Source organism: Alexandromys fortis, unplaced genomic scaffold (assembly GCF_014885135.2).
Source record: "Alexandromys fortis isolate MF-2015 unplaced genomic scaffold, M_Fortis_MF-2015_v1.1 scaffold_174, whole genome shotgun sequence".
In the NCBI taxonomy this organism is placed as follows: Eukaryota; Metazoa; Chordata; class Mammalia; order Rodentia; family Cricetidae; genus Alexandromys; species Alexandromys fortis.
The window spans coordinates 2,045,437-2,064,162 of NW_026068063.1; the positions used below are offsets into that span (position 1 = coordinate 2,045,437).

Sequence of the window (18,726 nt, forward strand, 5' to 3'; positions counted from 1 at the left end):
CCTGTTCTGTGGTGCAAAAGATGTCAATCATCTTCTGTTAGCCAATGGGCAGAACAGATTTTACTAGCTATTCAAGTCCCAGGGATGGGGTGGGGGGCCGAGGGAAGGAAGGGTCCTCTGGAAATGTGGCCCCTGCTTTGGAAATGACATGTCCTTCATAATGAGACTGGCCAGAACACAGAACTTGTCTTATTGCCTAAACTAGGCATCCTGCAAACAGTCGGAGACTGAATAGGGGCAGGAGAAGCTAAACCAGGGCCCCCCCCACAAACCATGGGGTTGGGGGGGGGTCCTTGAAATGTCCCCTTCTTCTCCCTCTCTGTGGAGGTTTTCATGGGTAAACCCCTAGTTTAACAACCCATAGCTATACAAGCTGGACAACATGGCTTTACCTCAGCAAATGCCAGCCAAAGAGACGTTCCTCAGGCCAGGCCAGGGCTCCAGCCTTACACTAACATTGCAAGCGGTAATGCATCCATTCTCAATTTGCAAGTGAGGTTTCTACACCTTAGAAACCCAGCTGCAGGTCCAAGGCCACATGCCAGAGGGGAGGCAGTCCCCAAAGCAGGCCCTGCCCATCACCCCACATTCCCAGGAGGCCTCCAGATTTATCTCTTTGAATCAAACCTTTGAGCAAGACACTCCCTGGCTTAAAAGCCCACAGAAGCCTCCCGTGGGCTACCCAGCCCCACTCAGACTTCGGAGACTGGCTGCAACCTGCCTCTCTGCACTCACGTCAAACACCCTGCTTCGGAATCACCGGGGGGGGGGGGGGGGGGGGTGTCTTGCTAAACGCAGGTTCTGATTCAGTTAATCTTGGGCGGGGCTTCCCAGTCTGCTTTGCTAACAGGCTTCCAGGTGCTGCCGGGCTGCTGGGCTAGTGTCTGGTTCCCTCTAAAGTACAGGGCTCCAGCTCTTAGCGCTGCAGGCATCCACACCTCCCACCGGCAGCTGCCAGAACCGCTCCCCTCCCACACCTCTCTCCGTTTTGTCTGTGCAGGTGCACACCGTGCATGCAGAGGCCAGAAGACAGCATTGGGTTCTTCTTAGGTCTCAGCCACTTTTTTTTTTTTTAAGTCTCTTGCTGGCCTGGAACTTAACAAGTGGACTAGCCTGGGAACCAGTGAGACACACGATCCTCTTGTCTCTGCCTCCCTAGCCCGGGGATTGCAGATGCACCCCACCACACCTGGCTTTTTCTTTTAATGTGGTGCTTTGGATTGCGCACAGGTCTTACTGAGCTACTGCCCCCACCCCAGCCCTCCTTCTGCCCTTCTAAACTTGCTATCAACCTGAAAATCTCAGGTCCAACATCGCATCCATGAAATCCCTCAACTCTCAAGAGCTCAACCCTCTCCCCCCTCACATTTATTACATATTTTCATAGCCCATAGCTCGCCGTATTCTAAGTCCTAAGATGCCTGTGACCTCCAGCGGACTGTGCTCGCCACAGGGCCTAGTGAATACTTGCTGTCTTTATCACAGGTCCCAACAAAATGTTCACCCAGTGACTTAATGGCACACTCCAATCTCTCCAGACCCAGCTGAATAATTGAGAGAGAGAATCAGAGCCACTTGTGTCGGTAGAGAACGAGAAGGACTGAACTGGCCCCCTGTGACCGGCTCACCTGGCTGGATAAGCTCGGCTGTGGCTGTGGCGTTGGGCTTCTTCTTGCAAACATAAGGCAGGGCGATGCTGCAGTCATGGTTCTGCCAGCCACCCGAGGACTCGGTGCGGATCACCCCGCAGTTCTCCTCACCTGGGTTGTCCGGCTGATCTGTGGGACAGGCGGGGTGCCAGCACCCCAGGAGAGAGAAGCTCATACTGTGCCCCGCCCCCCAGCCTTCTTCAGAACCTCCTGTCTCCCTTCACTCCCTGGATGTCTGCGTTAGCACAGAAGCCCAGCCCTCCATACAGCTCTGTCCATCCCACCACCAGGTCACCGGGTCACCCTGCATTTTAGCATGGTGAAGCCCCTAATCAACACCATGCTAAAGCCCCTAATCAACAACGTTTATTTTAGCCCCTACCTCCCCAGGTAGGCCCTGGGGACACAGATGCAGCTATGTGTGTCTAAAAACTGTGACTAGAGACTGAAATTGGGTTCGACCCCTAGTCTAGACCAGGACTCATTTGACCGAGTAGGGTGCTGCCGGCAGCTCCCACTTCACACCAACGCACTGGGCACGTTCCAGGAGGGGATGGAAAAGCCAGCTTCCCACCTCCAGAGCAGGGTAGAAGGAAGCCAACCACCGGGAGGGGAGCGGGATGTCCCCATGTCTCACCGCTCTCCCAGTTGAGGTACTTGAGGGGCGAGTTGTCTGACCACTGCCAACCTCCACTGGTGTCCAAGTCATTAAGGCCAATCCACAGCGTCGAGCTGTAGCCGGTGAGGAGCCCTGGTAGAAAGTGACCACTGAGAAATAAATGCCTTCCTTGGCCCTCCCACAGAAGAGTCCAGGTCCTGCCTGGTGGTGGGAGCAGGGGCTGACCTCAGACTGCTGGTGGCCCCCCACCCCCACCCCCAGCACGGGCCAGACTTCTGGCTGAGCCACAGGAGGCTGCCCCCCACCTCACCGTTGATGTAGGTCTGCTCGTGGATCTCCGTGATGCTCAGCAGGTCCGCACCCTGCTGCTCGCAGCTGGCCCAGGCCTCCCTCCAGGACAGCGTGGATTGGAAGTTAAACTGGTAGCAGCTGTCAGTCAGCTGGTCTTTGTCCCAGAAAGTCTCACAGTCGTTACCTGCCACGGCCACAGATGGGTTGTGGGTCCCTCCCTCAACTCCCGCACAGGCTACACCACGGAAGAGGGACTTCCGGTCCCGAAAGCTCTTCAGCCCTCTCTGAGTCTGTCGGGCCCCCAACCCCAGCTCCCCGTCCCTCATCGCCAGCCGCCCTCCAGGGCTCTCCCCCACTCTCTTCCTCACTCTTGATGGGGCAGAATCCCCAGCGCTCGTCTTTGCCGTAGTCCTGGGTGGTCGCACACCACAGATGCCCATCTTCCCGGCCAGTGCTGGTGCAGCCATGGAACCACTGGTTGTCGTATTTGAAGGGAATGGTGCACGGCTTCCCGTGGGAGTTTCCCTGGATGGTGTAGACCTCTACAGGGGAAGAGAGCCATGCCTTGGTGCCTGGACCCCCCACAGACTGCCTGCCCCACCCCACCCCACCCCAAGGGAAAAGCCACTATAACCCAGGAGACTGGGAATACCGGCCATAGCAACTGACAATGGCTTTAAAGAGAGAACCAACCTCTAGCTAGGAACATGGGACAGGGCTACTGCCACCCCACTAGGTGGGGAAAGGGCTTTCCAACCCCTCCAGTATTTTCCCAATGTCACAGAGGACTGAGCCAGCCAACCAAGCCTCCAGGCTGCCCCCAAAAGTTCTATCTTGGAACATAGGTGTCCTTCCAGGAAAGAATTCCAAAGATGGATCTGATCACAAGATCTTGAGTGACTAAGGTCCCCATTAACCACCTGCAAAACCTGTGTTGTTACCATGGCGTCTCTCTGGAGAGTGAACGCGGCGGCGTGGGGGGGGGGGATATGTCATTTAACTTTAGGATATTCATTTTGTCTTTTTAAGCAGTATTAATCTTCAATTCTTTTAATTATTTTAATATACTATCAGGGTTTTTTAAAACCGATGGCATTTTATTTAGGTAGCGGGGAACATACACAATATATTAAAGTCTGAGGACAACTTACAGGAGCTGGTTCTCTCTCTCCTTCTGCTATGTGGGTCCCAGGGATTGAACTTAAGTTGTCAGGTTTCTTGACAGGTGCGGACAGGTGCGTTCACCCACGGAGCCGGCTCACCAGCCCCAATGTCATGTTTCTATTGTCTCACAACTAACGTAACCTGGAGTGGCTTTCTTGGCCCCTTTTCCTATCTCCTTTCAGCTCAAAATGCTTGTGCCACTTCTTCCCTTACTGCCTCTCTATGAGACATAGCCCAGGTTATCCTGAAACACACTGTGTAGCCAAGGCTAGCCTTATTCCTCCTGCCCACACTGCCCCAGGGCGGGGAGTGCAAACCTGAGCCTTGCCCGCCTTAAAAGCTCCCATGTCTTCACAGGCCACACTCTCTAAGGTCTTTAGCGAGGCTGAAGACCCTTCAGGCTCAGCACAATAGCTCTGTCCTCCTTATAAGGTTAGACTTTTCCCAGAAAAATCAGATTAGTCTCCACAACCACTGCACTTCCTGTTGTAAATCACTTTTCCTGGGCATGAATCCTTGTCTTGCAGGTTCTCTGTCACTTTATGGGATGGTGCAAGCTAATTTTGAAATTTTCATTATTTTTACTTTCTAATCTTTAAATTTTCGTTACATCTTGTTTATTTAGTGTGTGTTTTATAGGGCAACTTTCAGGTGTTATTTCTCTACTTGCACCATGTAGGTGTCGGGCAGCAGGCACCTTTACCTACTGAGTCACCTTGATGATCTCTGATTTTTAATTATTTCCTGTGTGTGCACACTCATGCAAAGGTGTGTGTATATACACATGCAAGCATGTATCCACAGGCGCACACGTGCACACGGAAGTAGTTGTCAGCATTGACCCCCCATGTCCCTGTTTGGTTGTTTCCAGTCTCAAGGCCTTTGCATGTCTCCTCCTGACAATTCATATTTCAGAGGAAAAAGAACAAATTTGCATCTTCAAAAAGGCCTCTCTAGTCTCCTAAGAAACCAGCTATCCTCTATATAATCTTCTTTCCAATGTTTACTTCTGATCTTTTTTTGCCATCTGGGTTATCTATGAGCTACCACTTTGGGTTTTTCTTCTTTCTTTCTTTCTTTCTTTCTTTCTTTCTTTCTTTCTTTTCTTTCCTTTTTTTGTGTGTGTGGGGGGGGGGTTGGGGGAGTTGAGACATATTTTTCTCTGTGTAGCCCTGGCTGTTCTGGAACTCGCTCTGTAAACCAAGCTGACCTCGAACTCAGAGATCCACCTGCCTCTGTTTCTGGGATTAAAGGTGTGCACCACCCCCGCCTTCTCACCTTGGTTCTATGACAGGGTCTCTCATTAGCCTGGGGCTTACAGAGTCAGCCAGGCTGACCATCCCTGGAGCCCCAGGGATCCCTGTATCTACCTTCCGAGTGCTGGGATTATAAGCACGTTGCCCTACACATCACCTTACTATGCAAATTCTGGGGATTTAACCTATGTCCTCATACTTTAGTGACAAGCACTTTATTGACTAAGTCATCTCTCCTGCCTGTTTGAATTCAAAGAAATAATCAAATTAAATGCTTTGAAGTTAATTTTCCTAATTATTTAAAACTTCTTCCTGTTTAACGGTGACTTCCGAGGGTCCACAGCTGTCAAAGGCCTTGCTACCCTAGCCCTGCCCCTTTGGCACCCCTTGCCAGCAAGCAGCCCTCACCATAGTAGGGCCGAGCACACAGGTCCTCCTCACTGCCGTAGATGTTCCACTGGCCGCCGCGGGTCTGGTCACCACGCTCAAGGGCGCCAGGCTTGGATGCATTGCCAGCACGGGCCCCCAGAAGCAGGGACAGCTGGTCCCCTAGTGTACGGCAATGCCAGCGAAGACTCAGGGCCTCTCGGTCACATTCATACATGCCCAGGGAAACCGTGGTGTTGGCGACCGGCCAGCCTGTTCCCAGGCACTGCATGGAACCCAAGTTGAAGAGTCGATTCCGGGAGACCCACTTCCAACGCTGGGCTGGGAGACTGGCGTTGCACACTGGGGTGACTCGGACTTGCACACCCTGGGCCTCCAGACAGCCCTGCATCCCCTGGCTGAAGATGAGGAAGACATCAGGTTCTGGAAGGAAAGACAGAACAGGAAGTCATCACAACCGTGGCCTTGATGACTGCTAAGGCCTGCAGGCCCTGACCGTGCACTTGTCTCGGTGTCAAGTCGCTTGGTCCTCTCTGTCACAGCTCAAGGCAGGGTGAGGACACTGCTCTGCTCCTGTATTCGGAGATGGCATGGCCCATTCTCGTTCAGCCTCATCACCACCCGGAAGCAGGATCGGGCCTCTGCCCAACTCTACAGTCAAGCCCAACTCTCCAGAGCACATCCACCCCTCATACACATGCGCCCTTTGTCCATGGCTTCATTTTCTTTAGCGTAGTTACCTACTGACAACTGCTGTCCTAAGATATTAAATGGAAAATTCTAGAAATAGCCGGGCGATGGTGGCGCAGGCCTTTAATCCCAGCACTCGGGAGACAGAGGCAGGCGGATCTCTGTGAGTTTGAGACCAGCCTGGTCTACAAGAGCTAGTTCCAGGACAGGCTCCAAAGCCACAGAGAAGCCCTGTCTCGAAAAAACAAAAAACAAACAAACAAACAAAAAAAAACAAAAAAAAAAAAGAAAGAAAAGAAAATTCTAGAAATAAATCATCCCTAAGTTTTAAGGAACTGTTATTATAGTATTTTTATAATTGTCCTATTTCCTTACTGTTTAGGTTTGAAAGAAAATGGTCCCCCCCCAAAAGGAGTGGCACGGGTAAGAGGTGTGGCTTTGTTGGAGTAGGTGTGGCACTTTTAGAGGCAGTGTGTCACTGTGGGGGTGGGCTTTTCAAGCCACACCCTGTGGAAGCAGGGCAGTCTAGTGCTTGCTTGTCCAGCTGGTCTCCAAGACGCAAAGCCCACGGAAGACGATTTCACACTCGGCAAGGACCAGTGGACCTCGGGTCTGCACAGTACAGGACCTCGCTGAATTCACGCAGCTTGCAGGCTCTTTCCTTTCTCTTCACATGGGTGATTCTTTGGGCGGTTTTTAGATTTACTCTGTCAGTCACACATGCCACAGCGGCCATTTTCCCTGAAAAGTCTGTTCTTTCTCAAATGTTTCCCCCTTAGGATCAGCAGAGAGCGAATGCTTCTCAAATTTCTTATCTGGAATTATTAACTAAAACGCCTAGTCCTGGGAGCTTTTCTGGGTCAACAGAGACAGTTAGGTACGTATGAGAAGACAACACTTGGAGCATTAACCATGTCTCATGGTTCTGGAGAGGAGAGAAGGCACGCACACACAGAACAGAGGAAAGGCCTCAGGAGTACACATGGTGTCAGCGGTTGAGAGTAAGTTCCCTGGACGCCAAGCATAGTATCATTGGTAGGGTCTGGTATGCTCTAATAGGAAAAATATAATGCAGAATGTGGGATGAGAGATCCATCTTTGCCACACACAGGAGCTTATATTGGTAGGAGAAGCGTGGTACGGTGGATGGGGAAAGAGTGCCTTATCAAAGTCTGCCTTGATCCTTTTGTAGAAAAGGGAACTGTATCTTATCTTGCAGGCATGAAAGAATTGTGCGGGTTTGAATATTGTAACCAGAGACTGCGTTTCATTTCCTGGCCGCCCAGACCCAAACAATCACACAGAAACTATATTAATTACAACGCTATTAGCTCAGGCTTCTTATTAACTAAATCTTAAATTAACCCATTTCTATTATTTTATATTTCACTATGAGGCTCGTGGTTTGTTACCTCCTGCTTCTTGGGCAACTACTTGGAGTCTGCCTGATTCCACCTTCTTTCCTCCTCTATTTCTGCTTGGATTTCCTGCCTTGCTATATTCTGCCCTGCCATAGGCCAAAAGAGCTCCTTTATTAACCAGTGGCAATAAAACATATTCACAATATACAGACGGCAATCCCACATCAGAATATTGCTGTCCTTAAAGCACTGTGCCCATGTCCATTACTTCTTAACTTTGTCACCACAAGTAACTGCCAGCTGACATCAATGCTGCAAGAACAAGGTGTGTCTGGCTGATACTTAGTTAAACCTGCAAAAATGCTGCACTCTGTGTCTAGAATAAGGTTATGTAGGGGGCAGGAAAGTGTATTTGGGGAAGCATAAAGGGAACAATGGGAGCTTTTGTAATGATTATGATGTATTTCTCAAAATATGATGTGCTTCTTAAAAGTCAAAAATAAGAACCAATAATAAAGCCATTCATGCGACCCTGGAAGGAAAAACCCTGTTTAAATATAAATAAAGATGCTCATCAGAGCTATTCAGGGCCACTTGAGTGCAATCCACCTGGTGGTCAGATTTCTTCCTTTCTCTGACACCCCTTGCCTGTCTCAGAACCTGAACCAGAGCCAGAGCTGAACCCCAGCAACACCCAGCGTCTCAGGCCACTTCCTGTTACCTGTAAGTTACAGAACCCTCAGCTCCTTCTGGAGCATCATGTCTGCCTGCAGGCTGCTTCGCTTCCGGCCATGTCATTAACGGATTAAACCTCTGAATTATTAGCAAGCCACAGGAATTAAATGTTTTTCCTTTGTAAGAGTTGCCATGGTCACGGTGTCTCTTCACAGCAATAGAAACCCTAAGACACAACATTAATGTCTTACTGTACCCAGGTTATGTCCCTGTTGGGTTGTTTCCAAGTCTCAAGCCTTTGCACTATTTCCTCTACCTGACAGTTCACATTTCAGAAGACCAAAAATACTACTACTAATAATAATAATAATTAAAAAATCAGATTTCAATGCCAGGCGATGGTGGTGCACGCCTTTAATCCCAGCACTCGGGAGGCAGAGGCAGGCGGGTCTCTGTGAGTTCTACACAGCTACTGTGTGTGTGGTCTACAGAGCTAGTTCCAGGACAGGCTCCAAAGCCACAGAGAAACCCTGTCTCGAAAAACCNAAAAAAAAAAAAAAAAAAAAAAAAAAAAGCCAAAAATAAAAAATCAGATTTCAGAGCCCTCTCTAATCTAATAAACCATAGATATGCTCTATTTTATGGTTTGATTATAATTTTCCTTTCAATATTTACTTTTGATTCCCCCTCACACATTTGAATTATCTGTGAGCCCGATGACGGCATTATCTGGTAATTTTTACTTTCTACTAGACACTGTGGATAATGTCTACTAATTGTTTTAGACATCTTTATTTAATGTGCATATGTGTGTACCTGACTGTATGCATGTATACCGCGTGCACGCAGTGCCTAAGCAATACCCGAGAGGATACTATATCCCCTAGAGCCGGAGTTACAGACAGTTGTGAGTTGTCTGATGTGGGTGCTGGGAACTACACCTGGGTCCTCGGGAAGAGCAGCAAGTGCTCTTAGCAGCTGAGCCATCTCTCCAGCCCCCGTGTCTATTATATATCAGATATCATGGGTCTTGTGGATGATGTTCTTGTGGATATGATTCTTTAAAATTTCCTATAAAGATTGTTGAGTCCTGTTTTGACAGGCAGTTACATTCACAGTGGATCACTTGGATCTTGTGGAAGGTGAACTTCAGACTTTGTCAAGCCTTGAGTCTGAGGGTGTACACCTTAGCCTTGGACTCAGTCTTGAAGTGAGGCCCCACTGGGGTTTTAGAAGACCTCAGATGACGACCTCAGTTGATGACCATAGGCCCCTTTGACTTGGTGGAACTTTCTTGCGAACTCTGTTCAGGAGATAGCTTAGACTCTGCCTCCAGCTGCTGCCTCTGGCTGGATGTGGGGACCTGGGGCCTTTTCCTGCAGGAACCACTGAGGTTCTGAGGAGGTCTGTCTGAAGAACTTCTATGACTGCTTCCTGTCTAGAACCTTCCCTGTTGGCTTTTAGCCTTTTTAGTAACCCCAAACTTGGTCTCTGTTTCTGCAGCCCCAGTCAGCTCCTCAAGCTGGGCAGTGTGTTCAGGTTGCTCAACATACCACTCACCTAGGTTTCTTTTCTTTTTAAGAATATACTTTCTAGCCGAGTGATGATGGTGCATACCCTTAATCCCAACACTTGGGAGGCAGAGGCAGACGGATCTCTGTGAGTTTGAGGCCAGCCTGGTCTACAGAGCCACTTCTGGGACAGGCTCCAAAGCTACAGAGAGAAATCCTGTCTTGAAAACAACAACAACAACAAAAAGAATATACTTTCTTTTTGAATTTGTTATATTTTAAAATTTACCCCTTGCTTTTGTGTGTGTGCGTGTGTGTATGTGTGTGTGTGTGTGTGTGTATGTGTGCTTCTGTGTAGGTGCCTGTGTGTGCTCTCACACAGTTTGCAGGAAGTCAGTTCTCTCCCTCCGCCATTTGAATCCTGGGAATTGAACTCAGATCATCAGGCTTGGCAGCAGGCATCTACCAGCTAAGCTGTCTCACCCTCCTTGCTTTTTTCTTTCGAAGGTCTTTCCCTCTCTCCGTCGGTCGCGTTCCAGTTCCTCTCTACGGCCGTCAGACGGTCATACATTTTATTCGTAGTCTCTACGCATTCTTGGTCATAGAGTTAGATGTCAACAAACTAGTCTGCCATCGCTAGAGGCAGGATTTGCTATCCTACATGTTCTACTTCTTGTTTCCCCTCTTTCTTCGAAGTTCCCGAGAACCTTCTGTGCCTTCTCCAGCGCTGTGGCCCTAGCTCCTATAACCCTGACACACAGCAGAGCTCAACACACACTGGGTAGCAAGTGTGCGTGCACGAATAAATCTCATACCTGCGTCATAATTAAAACCAAGCCTGACGTTCTACTCCTCATCTGAGCTGCTAGATTTGGTTTTTTTTCTTTTTTTTTTTTTCTTCTAGTTTTTCAAGACAGAGTTTCTCTATAGCTTTGGAGCCTATCCTGGAGCTAGCTCTTGTAGACCAGACTGGCCTCGAACTCACAGAGATCTACTTGCCTCTGCCTCCCAGGTGTTGGAATTAAAGATGTGTGCCACCACTGCCCGGCTTAGGTTGTTTTTTTTTTTTTTTTTTCTAATACGTAATGGCACAAACTCCTGTCAAAATACTATAGTGGGAAGTCCAGTGGGGCCCTGTCCCTCAATCCTGACAGCACGGGGTGTGTGTGTATATGTGTGTGTGTGTGTGTGTGTGTGTGTGTAGCTGTCTTCTCTGGCAAGATGCATGTGAGCTTCACTCAGTACCATCTGGGTGGCTGCCACAGATAAACTTCCTGTCACTGGCTGTCCACCCTTGATCTGTTCTTCTCCTCCTATGGTCTGAGTGTTTACACCCTTCCCCAAATATCTATTTTGAAATCTTAACCCTTGAGTGAGGGTGTTAGGGCGTGGGCCTCTGGGAAGTGCTGCGGTTATAAGGGTAATCACATTTAATTAACAGGATTCATGCCCTTATAAAAGACTCCCTGGGGCAGGGCTGGGGATGTAGCTCTGTTGGTGGAGGGTTTGCCTAGCACACATCAAGTCCTGAGTCCAATCCTCAGCACCACACAAACCAGGTATAGTGGGTGCATGCCTGGAACCCCACCGCCAGCAGTCAGGAGGTAGGAGTTGGGGGATTAGTTCACGGTCATCCTTAGCTACATAACGGACTTCAGGGCCAACCTGAGCTAACTGAGTCTCCACTGCCCTTTCAACCTGTGAGGTAATAGTGAGAAGAAGGCTGTGTGGGAGGAATGAGTGCCACCAGACACTGAAGCTGTCGACGCCTTGATCTTTGACTCTGTAGCTTCCAAATCTGGAACCAAACAAGTCTCTGTTGTTTATAACCCTCCTAAGTGTGATGTTTTGTGAGGAACACAAATGACCCCCTATTTCTGGAATAGAGAAATATAACTAGAACCAGGATTTGATCCAGACCTACTCAATCTTCCTTTAAGGTTGAGTATCTTTGTGGGATGCAGGTTCATGTGTGTATGCACGTGTGTGTATGTGTGTGTTATGATGTATGCACATGTCACGTATATGGGTGTATGAGCCCACATGCCATGTTTGGAGGCCAATATTCTGCTTTATTGTCCCCTGTTTTATTCTCTTGAGACAGAGTCTCTCAGGGAACCAGCTAGGCTGGCAACCGACAAGCCCCAGCGATCTTCCTGTCTCTGCCCACACAATGCCAGGGGCTGAGGTCCACCTGCAGCCACACCTGGCTCCACCCACCCATGGACACAGGACTGAACTCAGGATCCCATTCTTGCACAGCAAGCCCTCTTACCCACTGAACGACCATCACAAACCCCAGGCTGGCTATGGTGTCTACAATTCCGCTCCAGGGAAGACAACAGCAAATGAAAGCGGCCATAGCAAGGGAAAGGGGCTGGGAGCAGAAAAGAGCGATGATATTGCTCGCTTTTATAAATGCTTCCCAGAGGGAGGAGTGGACAAAATGGCTCAAAACTTCTGGCTGGCGTGGGTCCCCAGTGGGATGGTGTCTTTTGTTCCCAGCCAGCTAATCCACAGGCATAGCAGCTCAGTCCCAGTCAGACTGAAGGTGCGGTGACAAATGTCTGATGAAAGGATCAAAAGAGCCGGGTAGTGGTGGCGCACACCTTTAATCCCAGCACTCGGGAGGCAGGGGCAGGTGGATCTCTGTGAGTTCGAAAACAGCCAGGGCTGTTACACAGAGAAACCCTGTCTCAGAAAGGGGAAAAAAACACACAGAGAGAGACCAAAAGAGGTCCACACCAATCGGCAAAGGGCACTCCAAGCCCCTTTCACCTGACAGATGAGAAAACTGAAACCCAGAGAAGGGACTGGGACGCCCAACCAAGCCTTTCAGGACCCGGGCTCCCTCCTGTTCCATGAGACATGGATGCATGCCTCCTATAACCACCCTACTCCTGGGTTCAAGTCCACCTAGCTTCCTGGAGTACTTTCCAAGGTACACAGCACATTTCAAGCAACAATGGACCCCAAGGAAAGTCCCAGCACCTACCACCATCTTTGCCCTCTTGGGATCTATAATCTTAGACAAAGACAACGACTTGGATCAAAGAAGCCCTTAAATTCCAGGGGTCCCACTGGGCTATGAGAGAGATCCTAGCTGCCTTCTTGGGGTCAGAAAGCCAGGTCAGGATGTAGCTCTGGAAACCCGAAGACCTGGAGGCAGAGGGGAAAACTGCGGGTCATGAGCTGCCGTGGCCGTGACTGAAAACAGACCCTGGATGAGGAACAGAGACCAGAGGAGAGCTAGAGGGCAAAGGAGAGGCGGAGAGAATTCCCGTAGGTGGTTCTCGGGGGACCCAGCCAAGCCAGGGGCCAGGGCACTTGGACATGGTGTAGGGACATAGCCTTGGCAGAGCAGAAAGAGCTGATGGGGGAGCAAAGGGAACGTAGGCTTGCTGAGAACCGCTCCGAGTTCTCTGAACCCCTATTCTCACCAATCTCATACAGAGCAGGCGGGGGAGAGGGGGGACTCGAGGTGCAGAGACCTAATGCCCCAAAAGGGCCCCTCCAGCCTCGTTCCTCCCACAGTGCACACCCACACACCTGGGAGGACAGGATGCCAGTGTCCATCTCAGAGATTCCAACCCCCAACACATTAGGTTTCAGATTGTCCTGCCCAGGGACAAAGTGACCACTTGTATGCTTGCTGTCAATCACCTCATGCCGGGACAGTGCCACCTGTCAAGCTGTGGCTCAACACGTATTTATGAATGAATAAATCAATGAAGCTAGTCAGTGACCTGTGCACTGGGCAGCGGTTGGGTGTAAGTCATGCGTTCATTCAGCAAACGCTTGCTAGGACTGTCAGGACTAGGAATGTAACTGTGTTGTAAGCTGCTCAGCAAGTACATGGCCCTGTGTTCAACTGCCAGCAGCGCGCACGCACACACACACACACACACACACACACACACACACACACACACACGACACCCAGTATTCATATTCGAAACATCCAAGCATATCCACCCAGCATGGAGGCATATACCTGCATTCTATCCCAGCCCTAAGCTCATCCTCAACGACATAGCTACATGAAACTCAGTTAAAAACAAAAATAGGAACAGGGAGGAGGAAGGAATTTTATAGGTGCCAGGTCTTGAGGACACAGCGGCAGATCCCAGCCCTCCTTACAGTCTGCTGAACTGAGGAATGGAGATGACGGGCCGAATCCCTAGCCTCAGCGAGCCGCCTGCCCTTTGTTTTTGTTTGCCTAGCAAGCTTCCCCTTTCTTCTCCTTCCCCTCCCCCCCCCACCTCCTTCTATATAAACAATGAGCTATGGCTGCTCGGGTGGACACCAGGCTCACTCTTGACTGACGACAGTCTCCAATCCCCTTGGCCACCGTGATGTAAGTGACACAGAACTCAAACCCGGCCAGGCAGAGAATGAGCCGAGAATAAAGAAAGTTTTCTTTTTGTAGAGATCTCTAGATGGAGGCTGCCAACAATCGGGTTTCCTATCCTGAAGGGGTGGACATAAAAAGAAACAGAGAAGCACGCTCCGCTAACGCTGGGCTTCGAGTCTCCAGCCCTGCGCTCCCCCGAGCTCTGCTCCCATTCTGTGAACTACCCAGGATCATGACCTTTGTTCTCTTTTTGCTGTTGGGGGTAGAACCCAGGTCTTTACACACCCTGAGCAAGCGCTCTGCCACTGAGCCACACCCTCGGTTTGTGCTGAACTTGCCTGCTTTATGCTCGCATTCTGCTAATTTTAAGAATCCTTGGGACCAGAGCCCACCTTCCTTACTCTCCAGGAGGTGGTTGCTCCAAAATCCCTCTGCCATTGCCAGACCAGTTTCTTGAGTCCGCAGTGGTAGGTGGGTCCTTCCAGGGGAGGCTGGACCCCCCCAGTGCATTCTCCTGACCCCCCTCCAGCTGCTCCCCTAACCCCCAGCCCTCTCTGCCCACGCTGACGACAGGCCTGGGTGAAGCACTGTCCCGGGCATCAAAAGGCAAATTAGACCTGAGATGACATGGCCTTTGCCCTTGTGCTGTTTACAGGGAAGCTGGAGAGGAACATCCTGAAGCAATTCATGAAAACGCTACAAGCCACACACCAACACGTGTGCAAATCGGCGAGCCTGAAGTCAGACTGCGCAGCTGGAATGGAGGTGCTGGATAGAAAAGAGCTTTACGGGTAAGTGGAGTCTATCTCTCCCATACAGCCTGAGACCGCGAGACCTCAAAGCAATGGCCAGACAAAAGCCTGTAGTCCACTCTTTTGGCATCCCAGATGACCAGGCCATTGCCGTGAAAACGTATTCCCATACACGGAGACAAGTGGGTTATTTGAGACAGTTTCTCTATGGGATGGTCCTGGCTGTCCTGGAACTCATTTTGAGACCAGGCTGGCCTGGAATTCACTGAGATCAACCCGCCTCTGCCTTCCAAGTGCTGGGATTAAAAGCGTGTGCCACTACTGCCTGGCTTGGCAAGTGGGTTTTAAAGCAATGTGCCTTGATTGAAGAGATGCCTGTCTTCTTTCTCTCCTTCTCTCCTGCCCCCCACCCCAAGGTTCTGCTGGAGTCCAGGGTCAAAGGCTCGCTGAAGGCTTTGCTTCTCCACAGAAACCCTCCTCGCTGCTCTTACAGCTTGCGGGACTCCTCCAGAGCAGACCCAGACAGAGGGCTGAGGCCCTGGCTAACCAGCTGCTCTAGATGACAAAGCTGAAGACATCACTGTTGAAGGAAGCAGCGGAGAAGCTAATTCTAGCACAGCGCCTGGCATGCAGCAGACTCTCAGGCAATCTCTGTGGAGCGAAAAGGCCTGTCCAAGAAAACCCTGAAGGCGCGAGCAGAGGCGAGGACAGAGGGTGTTCCAAGTTGGGGAGCTGCGCGGGAGCAAAGGCCAGACTCTGGAATCTGAAATTGGGGGGCCGGCACCCATCTGGCTTAGCTCTTAGAGAGCTGGTGACTTTGGGGTGGGAGCTATGACCCAGAGAAGGCATTGCAGGGTGGCCTCCAGCCCTTCAACCTCTCTCTTGTTATTCTCCCCAGGTCACACAGAGGCAGAGGTGAGGGGTCATTCCAGGGAGAGCCAGAGGCTGGCCACAGGGCTGCTAGCCAAGCGAAACAGCTGTTTTCAATTGGCCTTAAGGCCAAGCCTGGAAATGTCTCCCTGACTCAGCAGAAGCTGCCAGCTCCGCCCTGCTAAGGGGCCAACCGTGGGGACCCAGCAGTTCACTCAACATTCCCTCCGCTAGCCTGCGCCCATATACCTGTAGACACACTGATCCTCATCCCTCCGTCTTAGGCGCCCAGTCCTCCCCACCACTGCACCCTATCCAAACCCTGGAGTGGGCTTCCCTCTCCCTTTCTCGTTGCTCAGCAGTCTGTCCGAACTGCGGGCAGTCGCTGCCTCAAGCGCTCACCCTTGCTAGGGTACAGACCCTTCCTTGCTCCAGTCCTGCAGAATTCATTGCTTTCCAGACATACACTTCTTTCTGCTTTAGTACGTGGGTTGCTAAATGTGCCATCCTGTGTCTGACGGGAACGGGTTTAGTGGCGGGACAGAGCTCTTGCAGGAGTGGGCAGGAAGGCCCGATTCCAATGCTTTCCTGCTTCGGGGGATATGCAGGTACTGTGCCCGGGAAAAGGACTCAGTGGGGCTTGCATCCTGGGTTCTCTGGGAACACAAATCACCACCTGGCTCTCTCCCTTGCTGTTAGGAGTGTTGGATCTTAGCCAGGTGTGGTGGCACATGCGGGCAAGCCAAGTACTCAGGAGGCTCAAGGCAGGATGATTGACAGATAGGCCAGCCTGGGTTACAAAGTCAGATCCTCACCGTTCTTCTACAGAAACAAAATTCACTTGCCAGTGGCCATGTAAGGCAGCTCAAAACAGCCTGCAACTCCAGCTCCAGGGGATCTGACACCCTCTTCTGATCTCCTAGGGCACCTGTGCACACGACACATATTCACACAAACACATACACACACACATAAATTTTTATTTGCTTTTTAAAAAGCAACTTCAAAAAACACACACAACATGATGGGGTGGGAAGTATGGAACTCAGTCCGCCTTTGTCTGATGGCCTTTGTCTTCTCAGAACCAGGCACTAAAATCCTTTTCAGCCTGCTACTTCCCAGGCTTATCTTCCAAGACCAAGAGCACAGCCATATAGAGCCCACAGAAGCAGTGGAGGGACCCTAGACTCTCTTTGCTCCCTTCCAAAACAGCTCCTTCCAGTTCACTAGGACCCATCCCTTCATCCACAAGCATCCCAGGAGCCCACCACACCCACGAGGGTTTGCATCTGCAGGGGTACCTGGCACCACCCAGATCTGCACCCAGCTCGCCAGGACCTCTCTCCAGAGGCCGTCTGCGGGTCCACAGCCAAAATAAACAGCCCAACAGCCACTTCCTTCCCGATGAGGGCACTTGCACAACCACGGATACTATGACGGCAGGAAATGGTTTTCTGGGCCAGTGAAGTCCAACCCCGTCGCCCCAGGCTAAACTCGGAATCCAGACCCGGGCACGCGTGGGTGGAACACATCCACACCAAAGTGGATGCCCTTGGCACCCCTGCTAGGACCTCGCCACCACCACCACCGGTCACTGTTTTATTAAAGCAGGTCCCCAAGGCTCCTGTGAGCCAACATGTGTGGGAGGCAACTGTGAGCATATTATTTCATAACATCATTGATAGGAGCCTCTCCGGGTCCCAGGCTGCATGCCAGGTTAGATGCCCACATAACTGACAGAGGATCAATGGTGGAATGAATGTATTTGGAGACATCCACACAAATTTGAGGAAAGCGGGTGTTTCTTTAAATTTAATTTTGACTTTTGTTGAAGGTGGAGCATCAATGACTGAAAACTAAAACACTAGGAATATTATTTTTCCTCTTCCCAGGGAAGGTGCTCAGAGGAACTTATAATAGTCAAGCGTGCCTCCTATATCGAGGAGTGTAAAAATCACCGTAGAAACACGGAAGGCACAAACATAGAGTCAGAAAAAGGAAATTAATATGAAGCTTTTTAAGTAATAAAAAATCAAGGCCTGTTCTACGAAAAAAAATATTAGAAATATGAGAAGGGCCCCTCCTGCTTACTATAGCAACAACAGAAATAAGGCTCTCTTTTGGGTCAGCCTGTGGTTTCCAGTTTTCCATGGAATGCCAAGTAAACATTTCAGGAGGGCTGGAGAGACGGCTCAGGGGTTAAGGGCACTTGCTGCTTTTGCAGAGGACCCAAGTTCAGGTCCCAGCACCTCTGTCAAGCAGTGTTTCACAAACCCTGTAACTAACTCCACGAGATCCGGCATGCTTCTGGCCTCTGTGGTACTCACAAAAACATGTCCATGCATACAGGCACCCCCCCACACACACACACAAACAGCATTTTTTAAATTATTTGTTTTTATCTTATGGGCACTGGTGTTGCCATGGGTGTCAGGGCCCCTGGAACTGGAGTTAACAGACAGTTGAGAGCTGCCATGTGGGTGCTGGGAATTGAACCCGGGTCCACTTAACTGCTGAGCCATCTCTCCAGCCCCCACAAATAACATTTTTTAAAAAATTTAGAAACATGTACGGAGACCAAAGAAATACAGGATCATACCAAAACATAATGATGTGTTACTGAGAAGTTAAGGCTTTCAATATTAACATTCCATTCAGTTCCTGGGTAGGGGCAATCCAAATTATTACCACTTGAACTCAAAGGCAGAAATTCTCAGCTGCCTGCCAGAGATCTTCACTGGCTGATTGGCCCCTGAGGGCTTGGGTGCCGTCCCTGGCTTCTCTGAGTCCTGGGGTCAGGAGGAGATTTTGTTAAATAGCAGCTGAATTCAGCAGCATGAATTAAAAATCATGGCATCATCACTCCCTAGCAACCAGAAGGAACATATAGCAAGGTTAAATGATTGCTAAGGGCCCGCAAACAGTGGACTCTGGACCTTTAAAGTTTTTGTTTTTTAAAGTTTTTAAATGTGTGTGTGTGTGTGTGTGTGTGTAAGCCGGGCGATGGTGGCGCACGCCTTTAATCCCAGCACTCGGGAGGCAGAGGCAGGCGGATCTCTGTGAGTTCGAGACCAGCCTGGTCTACAGAGCTAGTTCCAGGACAGGCTCCAAAGCCACAGAGAAACCCTGTCTCGAAAAACCAAACCA

The 18,726-nt window shown here is 50.2% G+C and overlaps 1 protein-coding gene across 2 annotated transcripts in view; it reads right to left on the reverse strand.

Annotated features, from left to right (window-relative positions):
- The window catches only part of Mrc2 (mannose receptor C-type 2), a 55,946-nt gene that overhangs the window by 20,640 nt on the left and 16,580 nt on the right, over nt 1-18,726 (reverse strand). For both annotated transcript variants that reach the window (XM_050120432.1, XM_050120431.1), the window contains exons 2-6: nt 5,388-5,789; nt 2,928-3,101; nt 2,579-2,743; nt 2,287-2,400; nt 1,629-1,778 (exon numbers count right to left, since the gene is read on the reverse strand). In XM_050120432.1, the coding sequence (XP_049976389.1) occupies nt 1,629-1,778; nt 2,287-2,400; nt 2,579-2,743; nt 2,928-3,101; nt 5,388-5,789 (1,005 nt within the window). The remainder of the gene's footprint in view (nt 1-1,628; nt 1,779-2,286; nt 2,401-2,578; nt 2,744-2,927; nt 3,102-5,387; nt 5,790-18,726) is intronic.